The sequence below is a fragment of the Chinchilla lanigera genome, unplaced genomic scaffold (assembly GCF_000276665.1).
Source record: "Chinchilla lanigera isolate Chin_1 unplaced genomic scaffold, ChiLan1.0 scaffold00020, whole genome shotgun sequence".
Taxonomy (NCBI): Eukaryota; Metazoa; Chordata; class Mammalia; order Rodentia; family Chinchillidae; genus Chinchilla; species Chinchilla lanigera.
In genome coordinates, this window is record NW_004955421.1 from 13,783,288 (window position 1) to 13,801,783 (window position 18,496).

The 18,496-nt window shown below is 36.9% G+C and overlaps 1 protein-coding gene across 1 annotated transcript in view; it reads left to right on the forward strand.

Moving 5' to 3' along the window:
• Cntn3 (contactin 3 (plasmacytoma associated)) overlaps positions 1 to 18,496 on the forward strand; it is a 319,768-nt gene that overhangs the window by 94,509 nt on the left and 206,763 nt on the right. The window contains exon 3 of the mRNA XM_005383763.2: positions 8,267 to 8,393. Coding sequence (XP_005383820.1) covers positions 8,267 to 8,393 — 127 coding nt within the window. The remainder of the gene's footprint in view (positions 1 to 8,266; positions 8,394 to 18,496) is intronic.

Here is an 18,496-nt window from a genome sequence, read left to right on the forward strand (position 1 = left end):
ATGCAAACTGTCAGCCCCAGGGCAGGTGTGGCGCTCACACCCAATCAATCAAAACTCTAAAAGCCCACCCCATGACCACATGAGGCTTTGGGGGACACTCAGACACAAACCATAAGAGGTATACACGAATGAAAAGCAAGTAAAGGCGGTATGTAGTAGCATAAAGGCACTGTGATAAGTAAAATATACAAACATTTTTCTAAGGATGTAAAATGGGGAATACCAAGGAAAGATTAAGGAAGGAATTGACAGCAGAGTGTACTTAGGATTCCCATGCAGGTTTTCTGCTTCTCATGCATATGGCCAGATGGCTCCCCGGTATTGTACTGTGTATACACCCTCCAGTTGGGCTCTTCTTTTCCTTCCTGAGAATCACTTATATATAATCTGTGTGAGTATTAGAGAGAGCAATGAACATTAAAATAAGAACCACTTTTTTATTCATAGGTTTAATATTCATTTAGAATGAGGTAATTTTATAAATGTACGGTTTGTGCTACAAGGCTTAGTAGTCAGGGTCTTTTCCCTTAATACGCTGTTGCTGACATTTGAGAATGTGTATTTGCTTACTAACTAAGTGTATGTAATGAAAAGAGATTTTGCTGCATCCTGTACACCATCAAGCAGTGTTGCTCTTCAAAATAAAATAAAATTGGGGCTGGGGATTTAGCTCAGCGGCAAAAAGCGCCTGCCTGGCAAGCGCAAGGTCGTGAGTTTGGTTCCCGGTACCGGAGAAAAACCAAAACAAACAAACAAACAAACAAACAAAACCAAAATAAAATAAAATAGTGTTTTTAATTGTCAGAACTGTAGGACTGCATAGTATTGATCCTTTCCTCCTTGCTTGGTGTTAATTCCCCTTATACAGTTCAGATTGGAAGAAGGTTCTTTCCTCTGTATTATATCTTAGGACCAATAATATATGCTTTCCATTTTGAAGGGGATTGTTTTCTCCCTTTCCATTGACTAAGTTTGTTTCATTCCTATGGGAAGGAAGTGAAAGAAATACTTGGCAATTATGTATCTCTTCTCTCCCCCAGAATAAAGGATACCAGCAGCAAGACAGATATCCTTGTGGACATGGGATTATTATATTGAGGATAAGAACTCACTGGTGAGGGATGGTACTAATAGAGTAGTTTGTATCTAGTATTAAAAGAACAAGCAGATTGAATGGAATAGAATAGAATCAAATAAAACTGAAAGAGCTAGGTATGGTAACTCACACCTATAATCTCAGGGACACTGGGAGGATGATGCAGGAGGACCACAAGTTTGAGCCCTGCCTGTGAAATTTAACGACTTAGCAAGACCCCATCTCAAAATAAAATATAAAAATGGCTGGGGCTGTCATTCAGTGTAAAGGCCCTAAAGTCAGCCCAGTACCATACCATATCGCACGCACACACACACACACATCCACACACACGCACCAGAAAGAAAAAATGTCATCATTCAGCATACATAAGGATAATATGTATATTATCTCAAAAAAACCCTTATCAACTGTATCTGTGATTATAAGCATGCATGCTATATCTACAAGAAATCATGTCAAAATACATTTTTAATTTTGGGTCAAATGCAAATATTTTGAAAAATGCAAGACTAAATTTTGAGTCCCACACTACTCTGTAACTCCAGAGAGCATTTTCCTTCCTCTCTTGCTTCTTGGATCTCCCCACATGGCCCACAACCCAGATTAATCTCCTCCTTGGTCTGGAAATAGGAGAACAGGATCATTCCCTGGGGAAAAAGCAGAAAGAAGGAAGTAATATTTTACATATTGAGACATTTGCAAATAAAATGGTGCCTTCTGTTGGCTGAGGGAGGACAGACAAAGACAGTGTTCATTTTTACTGTAGTTGATGACAGCTACAGAAAAACTGCAAGATGCAGTAACCAGTGAGAAATGCTTCTTAATAGCTTCGCCAGTACCACCAATTTATAATAGCAATTCTTTACAATATAATTATATTTTCATAGAAACGAAGACCTCAAACTACAGTTTGATGTGAAATGTTCTTTATAAAATTCATGTCCGGACCAAAAAATAAAAACCTTGACCCAAACTTTTTGATAAGGAATATAAACTACAAATGTAATCATGGCCATTAAAGGCCTTTGAAAACAATATACTAAAGACATGTTTCAAAAGGTTTGATTAATGAATTCTGCATATGATTGGTAAGAAAGTTATAAATTTTCACATTTCAAAGATGCTCAGTGAAAGCTGGTAGAATAAAAAATGGGAATGTAAGTGTCTTTTCTTTTCAAATAAATGGACCATGGATTGTGTTCTGCTGTATTGTACACATTACACACAGCATCGCACAGTAGCATTTATAACTTTTTGTTTTTTGTTTTTTGTTTTTTGTTTTTTACCTGTGGAATGCTATTAAAACATCTAGCCAGAAAGGTACAATAATCGTGTGTGAAATATAGAAGAACGTCAGGCAGGTTAAGATGTGCTGGAGCTCGTATTTATAAAAAGACAATAGGTTGAATTTAAATAAACCCACACAAGTATTATGAAAATATTTTAATCTACAAAGACTTCAGCCCATCTCCTCTCAGCAGTATTTTCTCTCAAAGGCATTATCTTCTAGAATATAACGGTAAATGGATTAACCTTTTTCACTCAATTGTAGGGAACATTTCAACAATCAGAAACACAGCCATTGGATTAAAAAACTCAGCGTGAAGCATCAAACATTCTTAGGAGTACCCTAAGTTCTTCTCTTTTACTGAAATACAATGCAGATTGAGTGTAATCAGTCCAGTAAAATACAACAGGCCTTTCATTAAGATTTGTTATTTTTTACTAAAGCAAAGTACCACATTTCAGATATTTAACTTTAATTGCAAACCATTATATACACATGTGTGTATGGGTTTCAGCATGTTTTGTTGCTCTTGTTTTGTTTTCTGAAGCAAGTTTGCAATTAAAGGATTAATACAATTTCTAGTAAAAATTTGTCGTGCTTTCAAAGGGTTCTGCCATTCCAGGAAGGAGCATAATTTTACTTGAACATTTACTTTTAGTATCCAGGAAGCTTAACCAACTCTTTTCAGCTCTAATTTCCTAATTATTAAATATTGTTTCCTATTCAGTTCCTCTCTGTTTATACACAAAGACAAGGCAGGACGTAAAGATTGAGAAAAGGCATGGCGTGAACTACTAATTTAGCAATTTGAATAGTTATCACTTTATGCACTATTGGTGTCTGCTTTGCGAACTGCCATACTCCAGGTGTATACCATGCTCTAGTGTTTTTCTTTTTATGCTAATTGCTTGATAATGTGTCCAGCTGTGGAAAACAAATTGGTTATTCTTGATGAGCATTTAATTTTTCTTTCTCATCATAAATGTGCTATATTGCCTTTCCTCTTTTTTCTAGAGTATTGGTTACAGTATAGGTTTTAGTTGCAGAAGACAAAAATGCCTTACAAGTTTATTTTTCTTACCTGTAACCTTTGGAGTTACTGAATTCATATTGGCTCATCTGTATGTTTTATCATCTTCCTGGTGTCTAGGTGGTGACAGCAGTTCTCACCAGTATTCTTTCTTTCTTCATTGTTCAATTTCCATATCAAAAAGAAAGGAAGCAAGATCAGCATTTCTTTCACTTTTCATTGAAAGAAAAAAAGCTCTTTTCCTGGAAACTCCTAGTGCTTTTTCCATTACGCCTTGTTATGGGTTGAAATGTGTTGCCCCTCAGTCTATAATTCATATATTGAAATGCTAGTGGTAAGCAAGTATGGCCTTCCTTGGAAACTGTGTCACTGCAACTCTAATATGAGGCCCTTAGGATGTCTTTTAGGGCTGGTGTCCTCATGGAAGGGGAAGTAGGATACAGAGACACACCCTGAAGGAATACCACCTGAAGACACACGTGGAGAAGAGGGCTATCCATAGCCAAGGAGAGAGGCCTAGAACAGATCCTTCCCTCAGGCCGTGACAAATAATCCTGCTGACACCTTGGTTTCAACCTTGGAGCCTCCAGTGCTATGAGACAACAACTTTGGGTTTCACTGGTTCCCGTTGGGTGGTACTTTCTTAGGGAAACCCTGGTAGATTACTCCACCCACTGTGGCTGTATTTGGTCTCATTATCCAATCTCCTGTCTACCCTGCTCTTCATCCAAGACCTGCAAAACCTTGTGGGATGTTAGGACTTCAGTCTCTTTCATTTCCCTGGCAAAAGCAGGCTGTGGAGACTGGGGGAAAAAGAGTACCCAGGAGCTACTGAGTTGACAACCACGTCTGCCACTGCTCCTGTTTCATGTACTGCACTTGTGTGAAACTCAGTATTTGTTAAATAAATGAATTATTCTAAGATTGTATACTTTGTCCTTCTCTGACAATGAAGTAATATAAATGGTCTTTCCTTGTTTTGTTGGCATTTTCCAGCTTTACACCATTAATGCCAAAATGATGACGTCCTACAGCTTAAAATACCTTTTGTCTTTTAACACATTTGTTGTCAGTACGGTAGTAGGGCTCCTTGGCATCGTATTATTTCACTTTTTCAGCCAGGCTGGCATTCACTGTGTTGTCCTCTGATGTCTAGGAAGTACATGGAATATTCCGTTCTAGATTTACTTCCTCTTGAAGTCAGCCATCAGAAGCATTTCCTATTTTAGTAGCTGCCTTTTAGAACGTATCTTTTCATTTCAAAATGCATTGTTCTTTTTTTTTTTCTTATGAAGATACAGTGGAAAGCAGCAAGGGAAAAGAGGATCTGCTCTTTTTCCCTAGGAATTATCATCTGTCTTTTAGGAATTTCATTTCTTTTAGTGAAAGTAATGCAACTGCCTGGAATCCGTTGACTATTTCTCTTTGTCAGTCTTCATAAAAATTGTATAGCATATGACCATGAGAATTGATCAGCAGCAGTTTGATCTTTTTGTGACATTACCTTAGGAGCCCATAAAGCTTGTACTTACATTCAAAGGCAGTTATTCCTAGTTGCCTGTGGGTATTTGGGGGAAAATAACACCTTAGGATTGGATTTTTGGACTTTCCCTTTTTGGAAATGTTATATATCCTTTATTTTAGACTGTATACTTAAAATGGGGCTTTGGAGCCATACTAGCATATCAAAAAAATTCCTCTGTCACAAAACATAAAGTTTAGCATCAATCTAAATGTTGCATTGAATCCATTTACGTTAGTCAAGAGGGCCCCTTTGGTTGTTTTCAAGATCCCTTTTGCTCAGTCTGAATGTCTGTATGAACAGTCAAGATTCTGTCCTTTTCAGAATCAAAATTCATTCTGAAGAAAATGTTGGGGAATTTTGCTCACATTAGCAAAGACTTCAGAATATACTCCTTTTACATTTCTGTTGCTGACAAGAGACTGGAGCATTTTACTCCAGCATCGCTTAATACCTACTTTATTTCAGGAAGCAAGATTGAGAAGCTTTTGTGCTTTTTCCTGAGCACAAAGCAGGGACTGACCTGTCACCGTTTAATTATTAATTTGTGCTTACTTTTTAAGACTTGTTGGAGGCTCCCCAGTGGCTGATAGTCCAAAAAGCTATCAGGAGCCTTAAATTTCAGAAATGGCAGATATGTGCCTTGCAGGTCATTAACTCTAGTGTCATTGGGAAATCTTGAAACTGAAAAACAGCAGGTTGATGGTTACTTTTGGCCTCTTGCTGTACTTGGAGCAGTGTGGGTTCATGGCAAGGCAAGCAGTGAGTGGGAGTGCTGTGCTCTGATGGTGGGCATCTCCCCAAGGAACTGTCTGAACAGGCCAGGGTATTTCACCTGCTTGTCTTCTTCACTGAAAACACCCTTCTTTATTTTTTCTTGTTTTAGTTTCTCCTTCCAGTTTATCTGCTAATGTATACCTTCTGTTAACGTAATATTTCTTTCAACTTGACATACAAGAGAGTTTGTCAGAAAGACGATGCCATACCATCTCATAATTGAATACACTATATAAATCATGTACACTAACTCAGAAGTTGCTATGCTGAAGAAATGTTGGGGAAAATCTACATGTTCATGAATATTTATAAGCAGGCATCCAAAGTATTTTCAACTTTCTAAGACAATAAGTTCATTTAGTAGACTAATTCTTTGTTTTTATTTATACTTATGCAGTAAACTGGTTGATGATGGAGAAATTGATAGTATTGGTTCTTTCCAATTAGCAGTGTTAGTTCCACTCTTAAAATTCCTCTCTTCTCAAGGTGATTCTTTTCCAGGAAGGAAAAATATGCCCGTTTTCCTTGTGTCAAGTTCCACTTGTAAGTTAAAAAAATAAAAATAAGGACAGGTAAAGTTCAGGGGCCATGGAGGAGAGCAGGCTACTTTCTTCAGAGAGCACGGCAGACAGTGTGGAGGCATGGGTGACCTCCGTAGGGAGGTGGTAGGGCAGAGGTGCTTGGAGTCCACCAAACTGTGAGGTTTAATGGCACAGTGCTTTCAGTTGCTCTGACTGTGTTTAGAGCAGTGTGATTTCATGGAATGGGAAACAAAGAATCTAACGCCAATTGCAAAATGAGGAGGGCTCCAACCACCCTTAACTTAGATAATTTACGAGATGAACTGACTGTAGTCAGTGAAAGCTGTTATACTCACATTTATCGTTTACCACAGGGAAGGGAACCATCCAAAAATCAGGCAAAAGAAGAGACTCCCAGGGCAGAGTCTGGAAGGTTCCAAATGTTATCATTCTGTGTGTAGTTTTCTCCAAACACTGCCATATGCTAATGCACAAGGAGTATTGCCAACCAGAGAAGCTTGCTCACTTCTAGTACCCTCAAGTGTATATTGGGGTTTCATTTCATAGACACAACAGATTGATTGGCTGAGTGGATGAATGCAGTCGCTAGGTCAGCTGACACCTCAGGACTTACACCCTTCCTCCTTTATGGCTGATCCTCTGGTGTGGACAGTTTCTACTGGACATGACCAACCTCACCCAAAGATCTAGTGCTTTCATCCCCACTCTGAACAAAGATACCCTTATCAACAATGATATTAGGTCTCCAAAGCTGAGGTCAAAGACTACAGTTGGAGCAAGGTGAAATTCATCTCACGAAAGGCAAGAAGGTATCTTTGCATGGACCTTGGAGTCAGTTATCCTGGCATGTCCACTTAACATTCTGAAGTGCCGTGTGAACTTACTTCTGCCCTGCAACCACTCCTTTGTTCAGTATTCCTGTTCTGTGCATTGGAGCGGATCATGATACTTACCTGTTAGAGTATGCTAAGGTTAAAGAACACATCAGGACATGTACATTAGCTCTGTAGCTCAAGCTGCTACTCTTTTCATCATTCCAACCATTATTTTGTTTATCATATAGTCCATTTATTATTGCTGTTGCTGTGGAAAATCATTTTTATTACTATTACCGGAATACGAAGTAGCCAAAATATAAGTTCATAGTTCCAGAGCCTTAATGGGCTATCTGATCTTGTTTTCTTCATTTCACTATTCACGGAATCTATTTTTGTGTCTGTTTGTTCATTGTATTCATTGTTGGGCAGGGAAACTTCTCAGCAATCTGCTGAGCATTCCAAGAAAGGAGAGTAAAGAACATCTTTTCCCTCTGGAAAATTTGTTTGTTTTCACAAATGCTGTGGCAGTGATTATACAACTGCAGTTGTGAAGCACTGGGTGATAGCATTACTTCACTCCTTTACAAACTCATGGTGTGACGAGAGACGTTTCCTTTCTCTCCATGTATGTGGAAATTCTCTTTGAGGATGTTCAAGTTCTCTTAACCAAAGTAGGAACACCTTGTGAAGGACACTTCTTCACTGCTGCATCCTTTTCTTCAATTTGACAGCAGTAAAATGGAAATACCACCAAATATTGAGTGCTTTTCTTCCAAAATGGCAAAATAACATTACGATTTGTATGTTCAGCAGATTCTATAGAAAAATAACTGAGTGTTCGATGGATTTTGATTTCAGTTTTAGGTTTTCTAGGAAGCATATGATAGAAAGACATCTTATACTATTTCATTCACCAAAGAGGCATAGTGTTTTATTACTAGAAATAATTAATAAAATCTTATTTATGGTTTAAAGTGATCATATCAGTATGTCAGTGTGTTTTATATTAAATTCATTCTCCCTAACAAAGCAGTGCCTACAGAGATGATACTTGGTGGGAAATTAAGCCCTGCCTGATATGATTTTTAAGTGTAAACACAAGTTGTTTGCTTTCCTTCTTCAGTCCTGGAATGCAGCTTTACAGTGCTTTTCCCTTATTGTAATCATTTTGATTTCTCCTGTGCATATAGGTGAGCTTCTCTTACAAGGACCTGTGTTTCTCAAAGAGCCCAGCAACAGCATTTTCCCTGTTGGTTCAGAGGATAAAAAAATCACGTTAAATTGTGAAGCCAGAGGCAACCCTTCACCTCACTACAGGTACAGTGCAAAGTTTTGGAATATAAATGGAAAACAAATGCAGCAGCTAGGGAATTTTTTGCTTCAGGACATTTATGCCATTCTTAGGAATACAGGAAACTAGAGTTCTGTAATATATTTAACAGATCTGATTACATGAACATTAGAATCCATACAGTCTATATTTGATTGATCATTCACTATGATATGATTTCTGAACTAAAGAACATGGTGAGATCTCATAAGCATGCAATTTCCTTTCATTGATTTATAATGCAATTAAATTTATAAAGTTGGATTCACATGTAGTTATCAGGAGCATGTCCATTACAAGGCACAATCGAGTTGACCTTAAAGGCAATTTAAAATCATAATTAAAAATATACTTCATTGTTCCTCCTTCCTCTACCATTTTGCTGGATGTGCATTTAGAGATTTATTCGGTATGGATGATTGAATTCCTAACCCTTTAAAATTTTGTTTTCCAAACAGGGTCTCAACCAATCACCTAGTTGTCTAAAACTGGGCTGGAACTTGTAATTCTCTTGCCTCAGCCTCCCAAAGCTATGATATTACAGGCATGCACCAACACATGTGGCTACATTTTTAAGATTATGTAAATAAGAACCTAGTCATTTGAAACCTTCAAATATTACAGAGAAGTATAAGGGAGAAAGAGATGAAAATTCAGTTTTCATCACCTTCAAATAAAAATATCAGTATTTTAGATGTAGATTATCTGAGTGTGATGAATATTTACTTGATTATATAACACAAGGTTAACAATTTTTAGTCTTAGGGATGCTAAAGTGACCCACTTGAATGAGGAGATGAATTACGTGTAAATAGCATATGCTGCTTGCATGTCAGTGGCTTCAAAATATGTTCAAGGTACCTTCACAACAACACGAATCTTTAAGAACTGTGGGTGTCCCCTGCAAAACTCTTGTTTTCTCTATTGCTGAGTTGGCACAACCTTTACTATTATTGCAGACCACACCAACTTCACTCTCTATTAATAAACTTCTGAAGATCAGGAGTGGGCATTTTGACCATATTGAACAGCTATAGTTCTTTTTATCTGTACAAATAATAGAAGTCAATGGTCATTGTTAAATTGGACTGTGGTTGGGTTGGCAGGTAGATCTTCATATTTTCATATCAGGAAGTGATGAACACTTACTGTGTACTTTCAGCCATAACCATAAAGATTTCTGGTTACTCCTCTGAATGGGTAGAGATGGCAAGAAGTTTTTAATCTGCACCTATTTCTCTCTATCTACAGACATAAGAAAAGCGTAGCTGACCATTTTTTAAAAAAACTAGAAAATGGTATTTTATGAGCTAGTCGGATGTAAGCATATGCAATATGTAGAATTATTTCTGCTTTTGGGGAATTTTGAACATATAAATTTAACACAATACTATTATGGATTCTAGTTTTCTGAGATGTTCTAACCTTATGAATGCATCTGTTTCTTTCTTCCTCGACTAGTAAATTATTCTCGCTGACATAGCTGTAAATACAATAAAAAATCCATGTGAGTGACTCAGGTGTGGGTGCTTCTTCTGATGTCAGTAGAGTTGTATTTCCTGGCATTTATCTTAAAATAATTTGGTGATTAAATATGTTCAACAGAATAATTGTCAAGATACAAGATTTAGTTTTGTAGAAATGTAATTCTAAATGAGTAGATTAATTATGTTTGTTCAGTTTTATCCAACAGCCAGATGTATTGAGCTTTAGAAATACAAAAATAGCCTCGTGTTGTAATTATGTCTTTTTATACCAGGTATTTTTGTATGCCATGGAGTCTGTGTTTAAATATATTAATTACGTGTGTAAGTGTTGATGCAGAAATCTTTCCACTCACACAATGGCACTTCTGTTTCATTATATGTCTTGGGATGTCACGCTGGCATTTGGATGTTTCAGTTTTAAAGAAATCTGTAACAGAGAATAGGAGGTTTGTGACTTGGATTGATTTATTTGTTTTAATATGGAAGATAAGTGAAGAAAGTTGGCATGCTAGGTATTGTTTAAATCCTCTATTTGTAGCCAAAGAGAACGGACATTTTCATTATAGCTTTAAAGATTTTCTGAAGACTTCTAACCTATATAAAATTTCACTTAAACTCTTTATAATCACTAGAAATTGAGATCTTGAAAGCACAAGAAAAATATTAGGTTTTCCTAGAACAGAAACGCCTCTGTAACTATGTTATTCTTTGAGAAACTGATGCCATTTTCTATAGGATAGTATGTGTTGTATTTAACACTTCAAGTAGATGACATCTTTGTTTTTGGCCTTTTTTTTTTCTTAAAATTTTCCCATTAATAGTCAACAAGATAATAGTTTGTATCATTTTTTAAACAATCCAAAAGAAAATATGCCTGCCTATTCTTATAATTTTACTATCCTTCAGATATTATAGATGAATACTGTAAACATGTGATAACTTGAGAGCATTAAGAAACATATACAATTTTTAAACATGAAGTCAGGAAAATATTTTCAAAATCTAATTTCTAAATATAAGCAGATAAACAGGAAGATAGATATTGAGGCAAAGAAGGAAGTTAGGAAGCCACACGAAATCACTAGTTAAAGGAAATCTAAATGTGTTTCTGAACAGTCAGAATAAACTTCAGAGTCTTTGTACCGAAACAAAACAAAACAAAACAAAAAAACGTTTAGAGTCCTACAAAAAGAGTGTCCTGTAAAAGCTCAGAGTCTGTCTTATAGACAGAGGCAAACTTGTCCTATGAGAAACTTTGTCGTTGTTATTTTCCCATTGGGCAAAAAGAACACTTAATTGACCACATTAGAAATCCAAAAGTTCAGAAATGCTCAAGAGAAATTACTTGTCTTAGGGTTTAATTGAGAATTTTATCCTTTATCTTACATTTCCCTGCCTGAGCCCTACAGCATATAGTTAAAGGTTAATTAGTATTCAGTCTCACCATAATTGCCGAGAGTGCTGAAAGAGGTTACCCTGAGGAAGTATTAATACTTTTTAAATGGGAAGGATCTTTCTCCTATATTATATGGGGCTAGAAATGCCCAGTGTTTGCTGAAAGATCTCATATGGAAGGATCTGTGGTCACTGCATGCTGTGAAACATTTAAAGAGACACCGTTTTTGGACTAAACTGGAGTAAAATATATAAATACCAATAGGGAACAGGCAGGTAACAAAACTGAGTGAGAGGGCCTGCTCCAAGAGCACCTTAACGAATGACTAGATACTCAGCTGTTCTTCTACCAAATGTTCGTAACTGTTTCTCGGCACTGGCCCATTGTTACTATCTGGAATCTGTCTGCTTTTACTGTCAATTCTGCTTTTCTTTTTAGTGCTCCATAGACCAAAGAAAATAAGTCCTAGGTCTGAATGTGGTCCACGTGGGCTTTGTATTTTCAACTTTCTGCCTGGTTCAAGGCTTTGGAGCTGTGATGTCAACCGTGGTAGCCAGTACCATATGTAGCTCTTCAAATTTAAATTAATTAAATTAAGAGGAAACTTTTCCAATCATAGAAACTTCAAGTATATAGTGGATAACATATCACACAGCTCAGTCACATCTGTACATCTGAAATGTTCTGTTAGATACCATTTCTCCAGCACAACCCTGCACCCAGAGTGCTTCTACACATGTTCTCCCATTCCTTTCTCTTCACAAAGATGTGACCAAAACATTATTCTTATAAGCTCTGTAGCACAAGAAAGCTACTCTTAATAAAGGATAGTGTGAGGAATCTTGGATGCACAAGTTGTAAGAGCCAAATTTCATCTTTTCAGACCTTTTAGCATGAGTCACACAGTGCATGTGTTAATTACTTCGAGTCATGGGAAGAAGAGAATAATTAAGCCGTACATTGATTGTGCTTACCATTTATTCAAAGAGTGCATGTACAAAAGAGAAGTATGTTTAATTGTGTGTATGTGCATATATATAGTCATACACACAGTACTGTACATTGTACTTCCTATAGCACAATATTTGTCTATCTTTGTGCTATATGGATGCTGTAAATTATGTATCAGCACAACATATATTCCATTTAGAGGATATATAGTACATATATAGGATATAACACATATAACCTCACTTATGTGTTGTTTGTAGTCTCCTATATACGCTGTCACATAATGTTTTTAAGCATTTTTCTGTTATATGCAATTCATCCTTACCCCTCTTTCTTATTACCATGTAAAATCTGATGTCAGCATTATTTTACACTTATGCCCCACAACAAACACTTTTCCTCAATTTTTCTGATTCTTAAGGGACTATAATCCTTTCTGCTAGCTTTCTTTCTTTTTTTTTTTGTTTTTTTTTTCCTGGTTCCAGGAACCGAACTCACGACCTTGCGCTTGCCAGGCAGGCACTGTGCTGCTGAGCTAAATCCCCAACTCCTTCTGCTAGCTTTCTAAGTTCATCCCTCTGCAGTCATCGTCCAGCTGAATGCCCTTCAGCATCCCGAACATCTTGACTTCTCCACCTACTGAGCTCTGGTCCCCATACCCACAATCAGCTGCTAAGAGCAATAAAATATTCACATGACTGGGATAATTGCAAAACGTAAAACAAAGAATATCCTATAGAGCTTCAGGCCGGTAGAAGGAGATACCAGCTTGTACAGAGGATTTAAAACTCATCTGCACTACTGTCTCCCAGACAGCCTTCTTGGTATGCTCAGTTTAAATTCCATCCCACAACACCGTGACTGTCCGTTGTACCTCAGCCTTCCTGCATTATAAAATAAAATGGGATTGCCCTGGCTGGCTGTAGTGTTCCTAAAGCTAGTCTGTGTACTCTTCATCCCTGCTTTACACATGCTTAGCAAACAGTGAGTGCTCAGCTGCTGAAGTGAAATGAAGTTAAAGTTAACTAGAGGCAAACAAAGGAAATTAAGGATCAGAGCACAATGCCATGGGCATGAATGTCACTATGGAGCACAGGTTCAGAGGTAGTGAAGTGGTTTATTCTATAAGGTGGTTTACTGTGGATTGAGTCCTCTCTCTTAGTTCTATTTTAAGATAGATTGCCTAGAGGTGTCAAAGGTCACTGACTGGAACTCCCAGGTTACTTATACTCTCCCCATAATATCCACAGCAAGGAGAAGTCATCTTTTCCATTAGTGTCATCAAAAGCCTGGGATCCTATCAGAAAAATATAAAATGAAAATGCATCGAATCCTGTCAGCAGTTACTACTCAGCCAAAATACAAAGAAGTTAGATTTTTGTACACTAAATGCTGTACTATAATGAAATCTTTCACATATTTTGTGTTATTGTTTTTTCTCCTTAGTGTGGTAAGGAGGAAGAATATGAACATACTGATCCAACACAAATTAAATCAAGTGAGTTAGGTTCACATGTACTATGTCTCAAGACATGAGATGTTCTGATTGGCTGGGCCCAAGTTACTTGAGGAATGGCATTTTCAAAGGAGCTGGAGGGGGCCGATATGAAAAAAAAAATTAAATAGATGCAGGGATGGCAAAAATAGCAAACAGCTTCTGTAACACTTCTTGGAATAATTTTAAGGTTTGAACTAGTGTATCACCATGTAAACTGAAGAGTTATTTTCATCCACTGTAGCTCTAATCCTTATTCATAAATATATTTATGTTTAATATATATATATATGTTTGACATTTATCAATGAGTTAGACATGGGAATCTATGTCATAAAACACATTTTAAAAACTCAGTTTTTTTCAAAAACATAGCATGATATAACTGATTTTTATTTTCAGCAATTATTGCTGAAGTCTAACTATTTTTGGATAAAGAATTGAATATGCAAATTCAGACACTGATTCTTTCAAGGGCTGCAATTATTCTCATCACTACAGTAAACATATTAACAAGCATTGCTCCTGAACACAAATGCATTTGCTTATTAACTTGAAAGCCACATCTAAAACCACAAATTGCTTCTGTGATTAAATTCCTAATTTTCCTGTCAAACCCCAGATAAAGTATTGCCTATTGATTTAACAAGTGTTAAGCGTGGGCCTACGTCCTCAGACCAACTGCAGCTCCCAAAACACTTTAGTGTTATTTAGTTATTTTGGCTTTGCTTTGCCTGGAGGCCTAAAATTTGAGATTTGTTCTTCTCCAGAATGTGTTTATACTTCCATCTTCCTGATCATATTGTTTATGAGAGATACCCTGAATGATAATAACTTTCTGCAGTCACCTGTGATGAGTTATACCTTGAGATTATTTTCAAAAATACCCAAAAGTCATCTAATTTTTTTTTCAGTTTTGTTAGTTTCAATTTACAGAGAAGTTGACTAACTTTGTGTCCAAGTTCAAGTAGAAGACTCATTTTGAGCTTGGGGCATGAAATTATACTGACAGAGCGATAAACCTATGTTTATATTCACTGCTGTTATCTCATACTAGTGTGACTTTATGTAAAATGTTGTCCTATCCAGTATGGCAAATAAATAATAACTAGTAAGGTGAATGAAAACAGTGATGCATTAATTCCCCACTTTGAGATTGTATATCAACAATATAGATGACCACAGTTAGTGAAAACTATACAGAAAGGTATAGTGTAGAATTAAATTATTAAACTATACAGCCCAGGTATAGTGTAGAATTAAATTGCTCATTAGCTTTCTATTCAGGAAACTTCTGTGAGTATCTGGTGTGTACCAAGTATGATAGCTGATGGTAAAAATTCAGCATTGTCTGAAATAGTCGTCATCCAATGCAGAATAAAAGGGTTAAAAAGCACCTTCAAATTCTGTAAATGTAGGATTTTTATACTGATTTAATTATTGTATGAATTTATGTTTCTCTCCATAGATACTCATTCTGTTTCTTTGTCCGCATCATTCCCTCAGTGTGTTCTTGTATTGGAAGGCACTAATTCTTATACATGTAGCCATTTATGACTCTGGTTTATTTCCTGGAAGTAACAATAATAGTTTCATCATCTAGGAACAATACCAGTTCTGAAATGTCAGAAGTCTTCTTACCAAGCGATTCCAACCAACCTGCTGCCTGTTTTTTTTTCCACCTTTTTTTAAGTGAAGGGGAATTGTCTTGAGCAGAGTACAGTATAAAATATGTATTGTAGCTAGGGTATATAGGTAATAAGCTTATTTTGTAAAATACTTATTAAAATATTTTTTAAAAGATGGCAAGGAAAAGTGGGCTATAGGCTGGATACGCCTGTCTTTCATTAAAGATTCACAAAACACTGGCGTACAGGCTTGCAGCTGTTTTAAAAATTGTATTTGTATTTCTTCTTTAGGTGGAAATCTGCATTAAACTCTGTCATTCTATTGTATTAAGCTTGGCCTCGTTTCCTCATTCACTTTACTTGCCATGCCAACATCCCTATTTTGTAGAGGATGCAACAGGCATAGAAGTGGACTGATCAAAGGTACACTTCCTCAAGAAGTCCCTCAGTGCAGGACTTCTAAAGCTGGCATCCCAAGTACTCATCTCTAGTTATTGGACCAAACACAAATTTCCATAAGACCCCCAAAGGAAGCCAGTTCAACAGGGGTGATGAGGATTAGTTCACTGAGATTCAGATTTGTGACATATGAATAATAAACCATGCTCACTGCAAATCCTAGTTCATGTAGAATGAGCATTTGAACACTAAAGCTTGACAGTGAATTTATAAGATCATTCAAAGTGTTGGAACATGATGATTATGCAAAGGTACTTAATCTTGTGACATTTACTACTGAGTTAAAACTACAAGGCTAGTCTGCTTCTGCGGCTCAATGTAAATGTTATGTGATTGAAATGGTGGTGTATGTAGCCCCAAGAGCCAAGGTGCTGTCTTAGTTTGCTCCAGATCATTGAATTAAGGCTTCTGGAATGGATTCGGGGTATGCAAATATACATTTATCCAATATAATTTCCACCCTTCTACAAAACTGTATTCTGATACTCAGCATTCGTGGTGTACTTTAAAATTCCTTGATCAAAGTAAGTTGTACAAAGGATTATGAATGTACAAAACTAAAGGGCAGTATCTGTTTCTAACAGCTGCCCATATTTATGACCCAAGAATGCCACATACATCATACTTTAAGTATTGTGTTTATGGAGTCTGATTATAAACAGAGGAAAAATGAGTCTGATTTCAGATTTGTTGGACCCATATCTTGTCAAGTAGGAGCTGTATGAGATGAAAATAAAAGACATATGAAGAAATCAGGCTCAAACACAAATATTTTGCATTAAGAACACAGGTAGATTGTTTTACTTTTCAGGATAAAATAACCTTTGGAAGCCCAGGTACAGAGATTATTTACACATTTCAGAGTTTGAACAAAGCCCTTTTGAATTCACATATTTACAACAAGAGGAAAAAAATATTTAATAAGATACTGAGAAATTTTATATCACCTGGAGATGAGTTCCATTTAGAGATGAATAGTGTTAGAAAGGAGAAAAATAATTATATCACCTTGTTAAAATAAAATTAACATTCTTTAAGATAGCTCAAAATATCTTAGCTCTGAAAGATTTGCTAAAACATATATATTCTGCTTTTGGTTTTGCAGAAATATATTTAAACGAGAAGCGTTTCTGCCTTTTCACATAGTGAAATAATCTAATGATTGTGTCTGTGCGGTAAAACCAAGCTAAAGAATGTGAGAAGCATTTATGCATAATGGAACACATCTTTTCCATTTGGGTTCTTTAGTCAAAACTTTTGGAATCATAGCTTTTAGATCTTCAACATTTACAGAAATAGAGTATCTTTGCACATATTTTATGAGCTTTTAAATCTTTCACGCTATTCAATAGATTTGAAGAAGTACTTTTTATATTCTTATTTATCTTTGTAATTTTCCATATAGCCACTGTGCTTTTATTATTCATTAGCTAAATACAAAAACATAGTTTTCAAATGAAGCCATCAAGCAGGCCTAAGCCCCAAATATTCTGACACCTCAGCTGAAAAACTGATTTTTTTCCTTAAACAAAGTGTGCTTCATGTGTAAGGAATTTGCAAGTACCCTTTGTCACAGTTTCTTCCATTCAAAAGCATGTGAAATTAACATCAGTCCTAATTTGAGTTTAGAGGAGTTTTTTGCACTTGAGTATTGAGTCTCTTAATACACCTTACAAGTTAAATGAGCTTCTTAGTGATTCACTGTCAGTTTTATTCCTTAAAAGTTAATCCTGGCATGTGTTTCATCCCACCTTTGACTAACTTCTCAGGGCAACTACACTAGCAGACAAATCGTATGTGTGAGATGCAATCTGTCCCACATTAGCGGATGTGACCAAGAGCATCAAATGGAGCAGGTGCACATGACCAACATGTTCTTGTTGGGAATCTAATAAAATCACAGCAAAGGGGTGAAGGAATATGCATCCTTAGGGGGAGTGTTCTGGTTGATACATTGTGTCAATTTGGGGAGTCTGAAGATTTTCCACTCCGCAGTTCTACATCTTGGGGTGTGAAGAACACGCCCTTACTGCTCCGGGATGTTGTTCACTATGTCAATTTGAGAAGTTTGGGAGGTTAACTAACTGACCAGGAAGGACCAGTGTCCTTACTCTGTATCATCTTGAGCCTGTGCAGGAGGATGGCAAGGAGACTATGTAAGTGCCGCAAGCCCCCTGGGTGGGGATAGCCCGCTTACAATATAAGGGGGTAAAAGTGGCTTGTCCCCTCTCCCCGTTTTCACACCCTGTTTATGTTGTTTGTGCTTTTACAGCACACTAACAGGAAAACTCTTTTGAGAAAGCTATATACATGGTAGAAATACCTTTATTGTGGGCATGGAGAAGACCACGTTGAAAGGAGGGACGTGGAGCTTCTGAGGGCCTAGCCTAGGGAGAAAGGCTAAATAGGGCCAGGCTGGAAGCGGGACCTAAGTGGTTGACTGCCTGCTGTAGCAGACTGGGATTGTGTGGGAGTGTGAAAAAAGGAAACAGAATATCACAAAAAGGGAAGTAGGAAGTCATCATTTGACTCGGAGGAAGAAGGATGGGGCTCAGCACATGGCCTCCAGTGGTTGGTGCCATAATTGCTCAGTGCCATGGTGACTCAGCAGAAATCTTAGTGAGGCGAGAAACCCATCAAAAAGCTTAGCCAGGGAATGAGCACCAGATAAAGG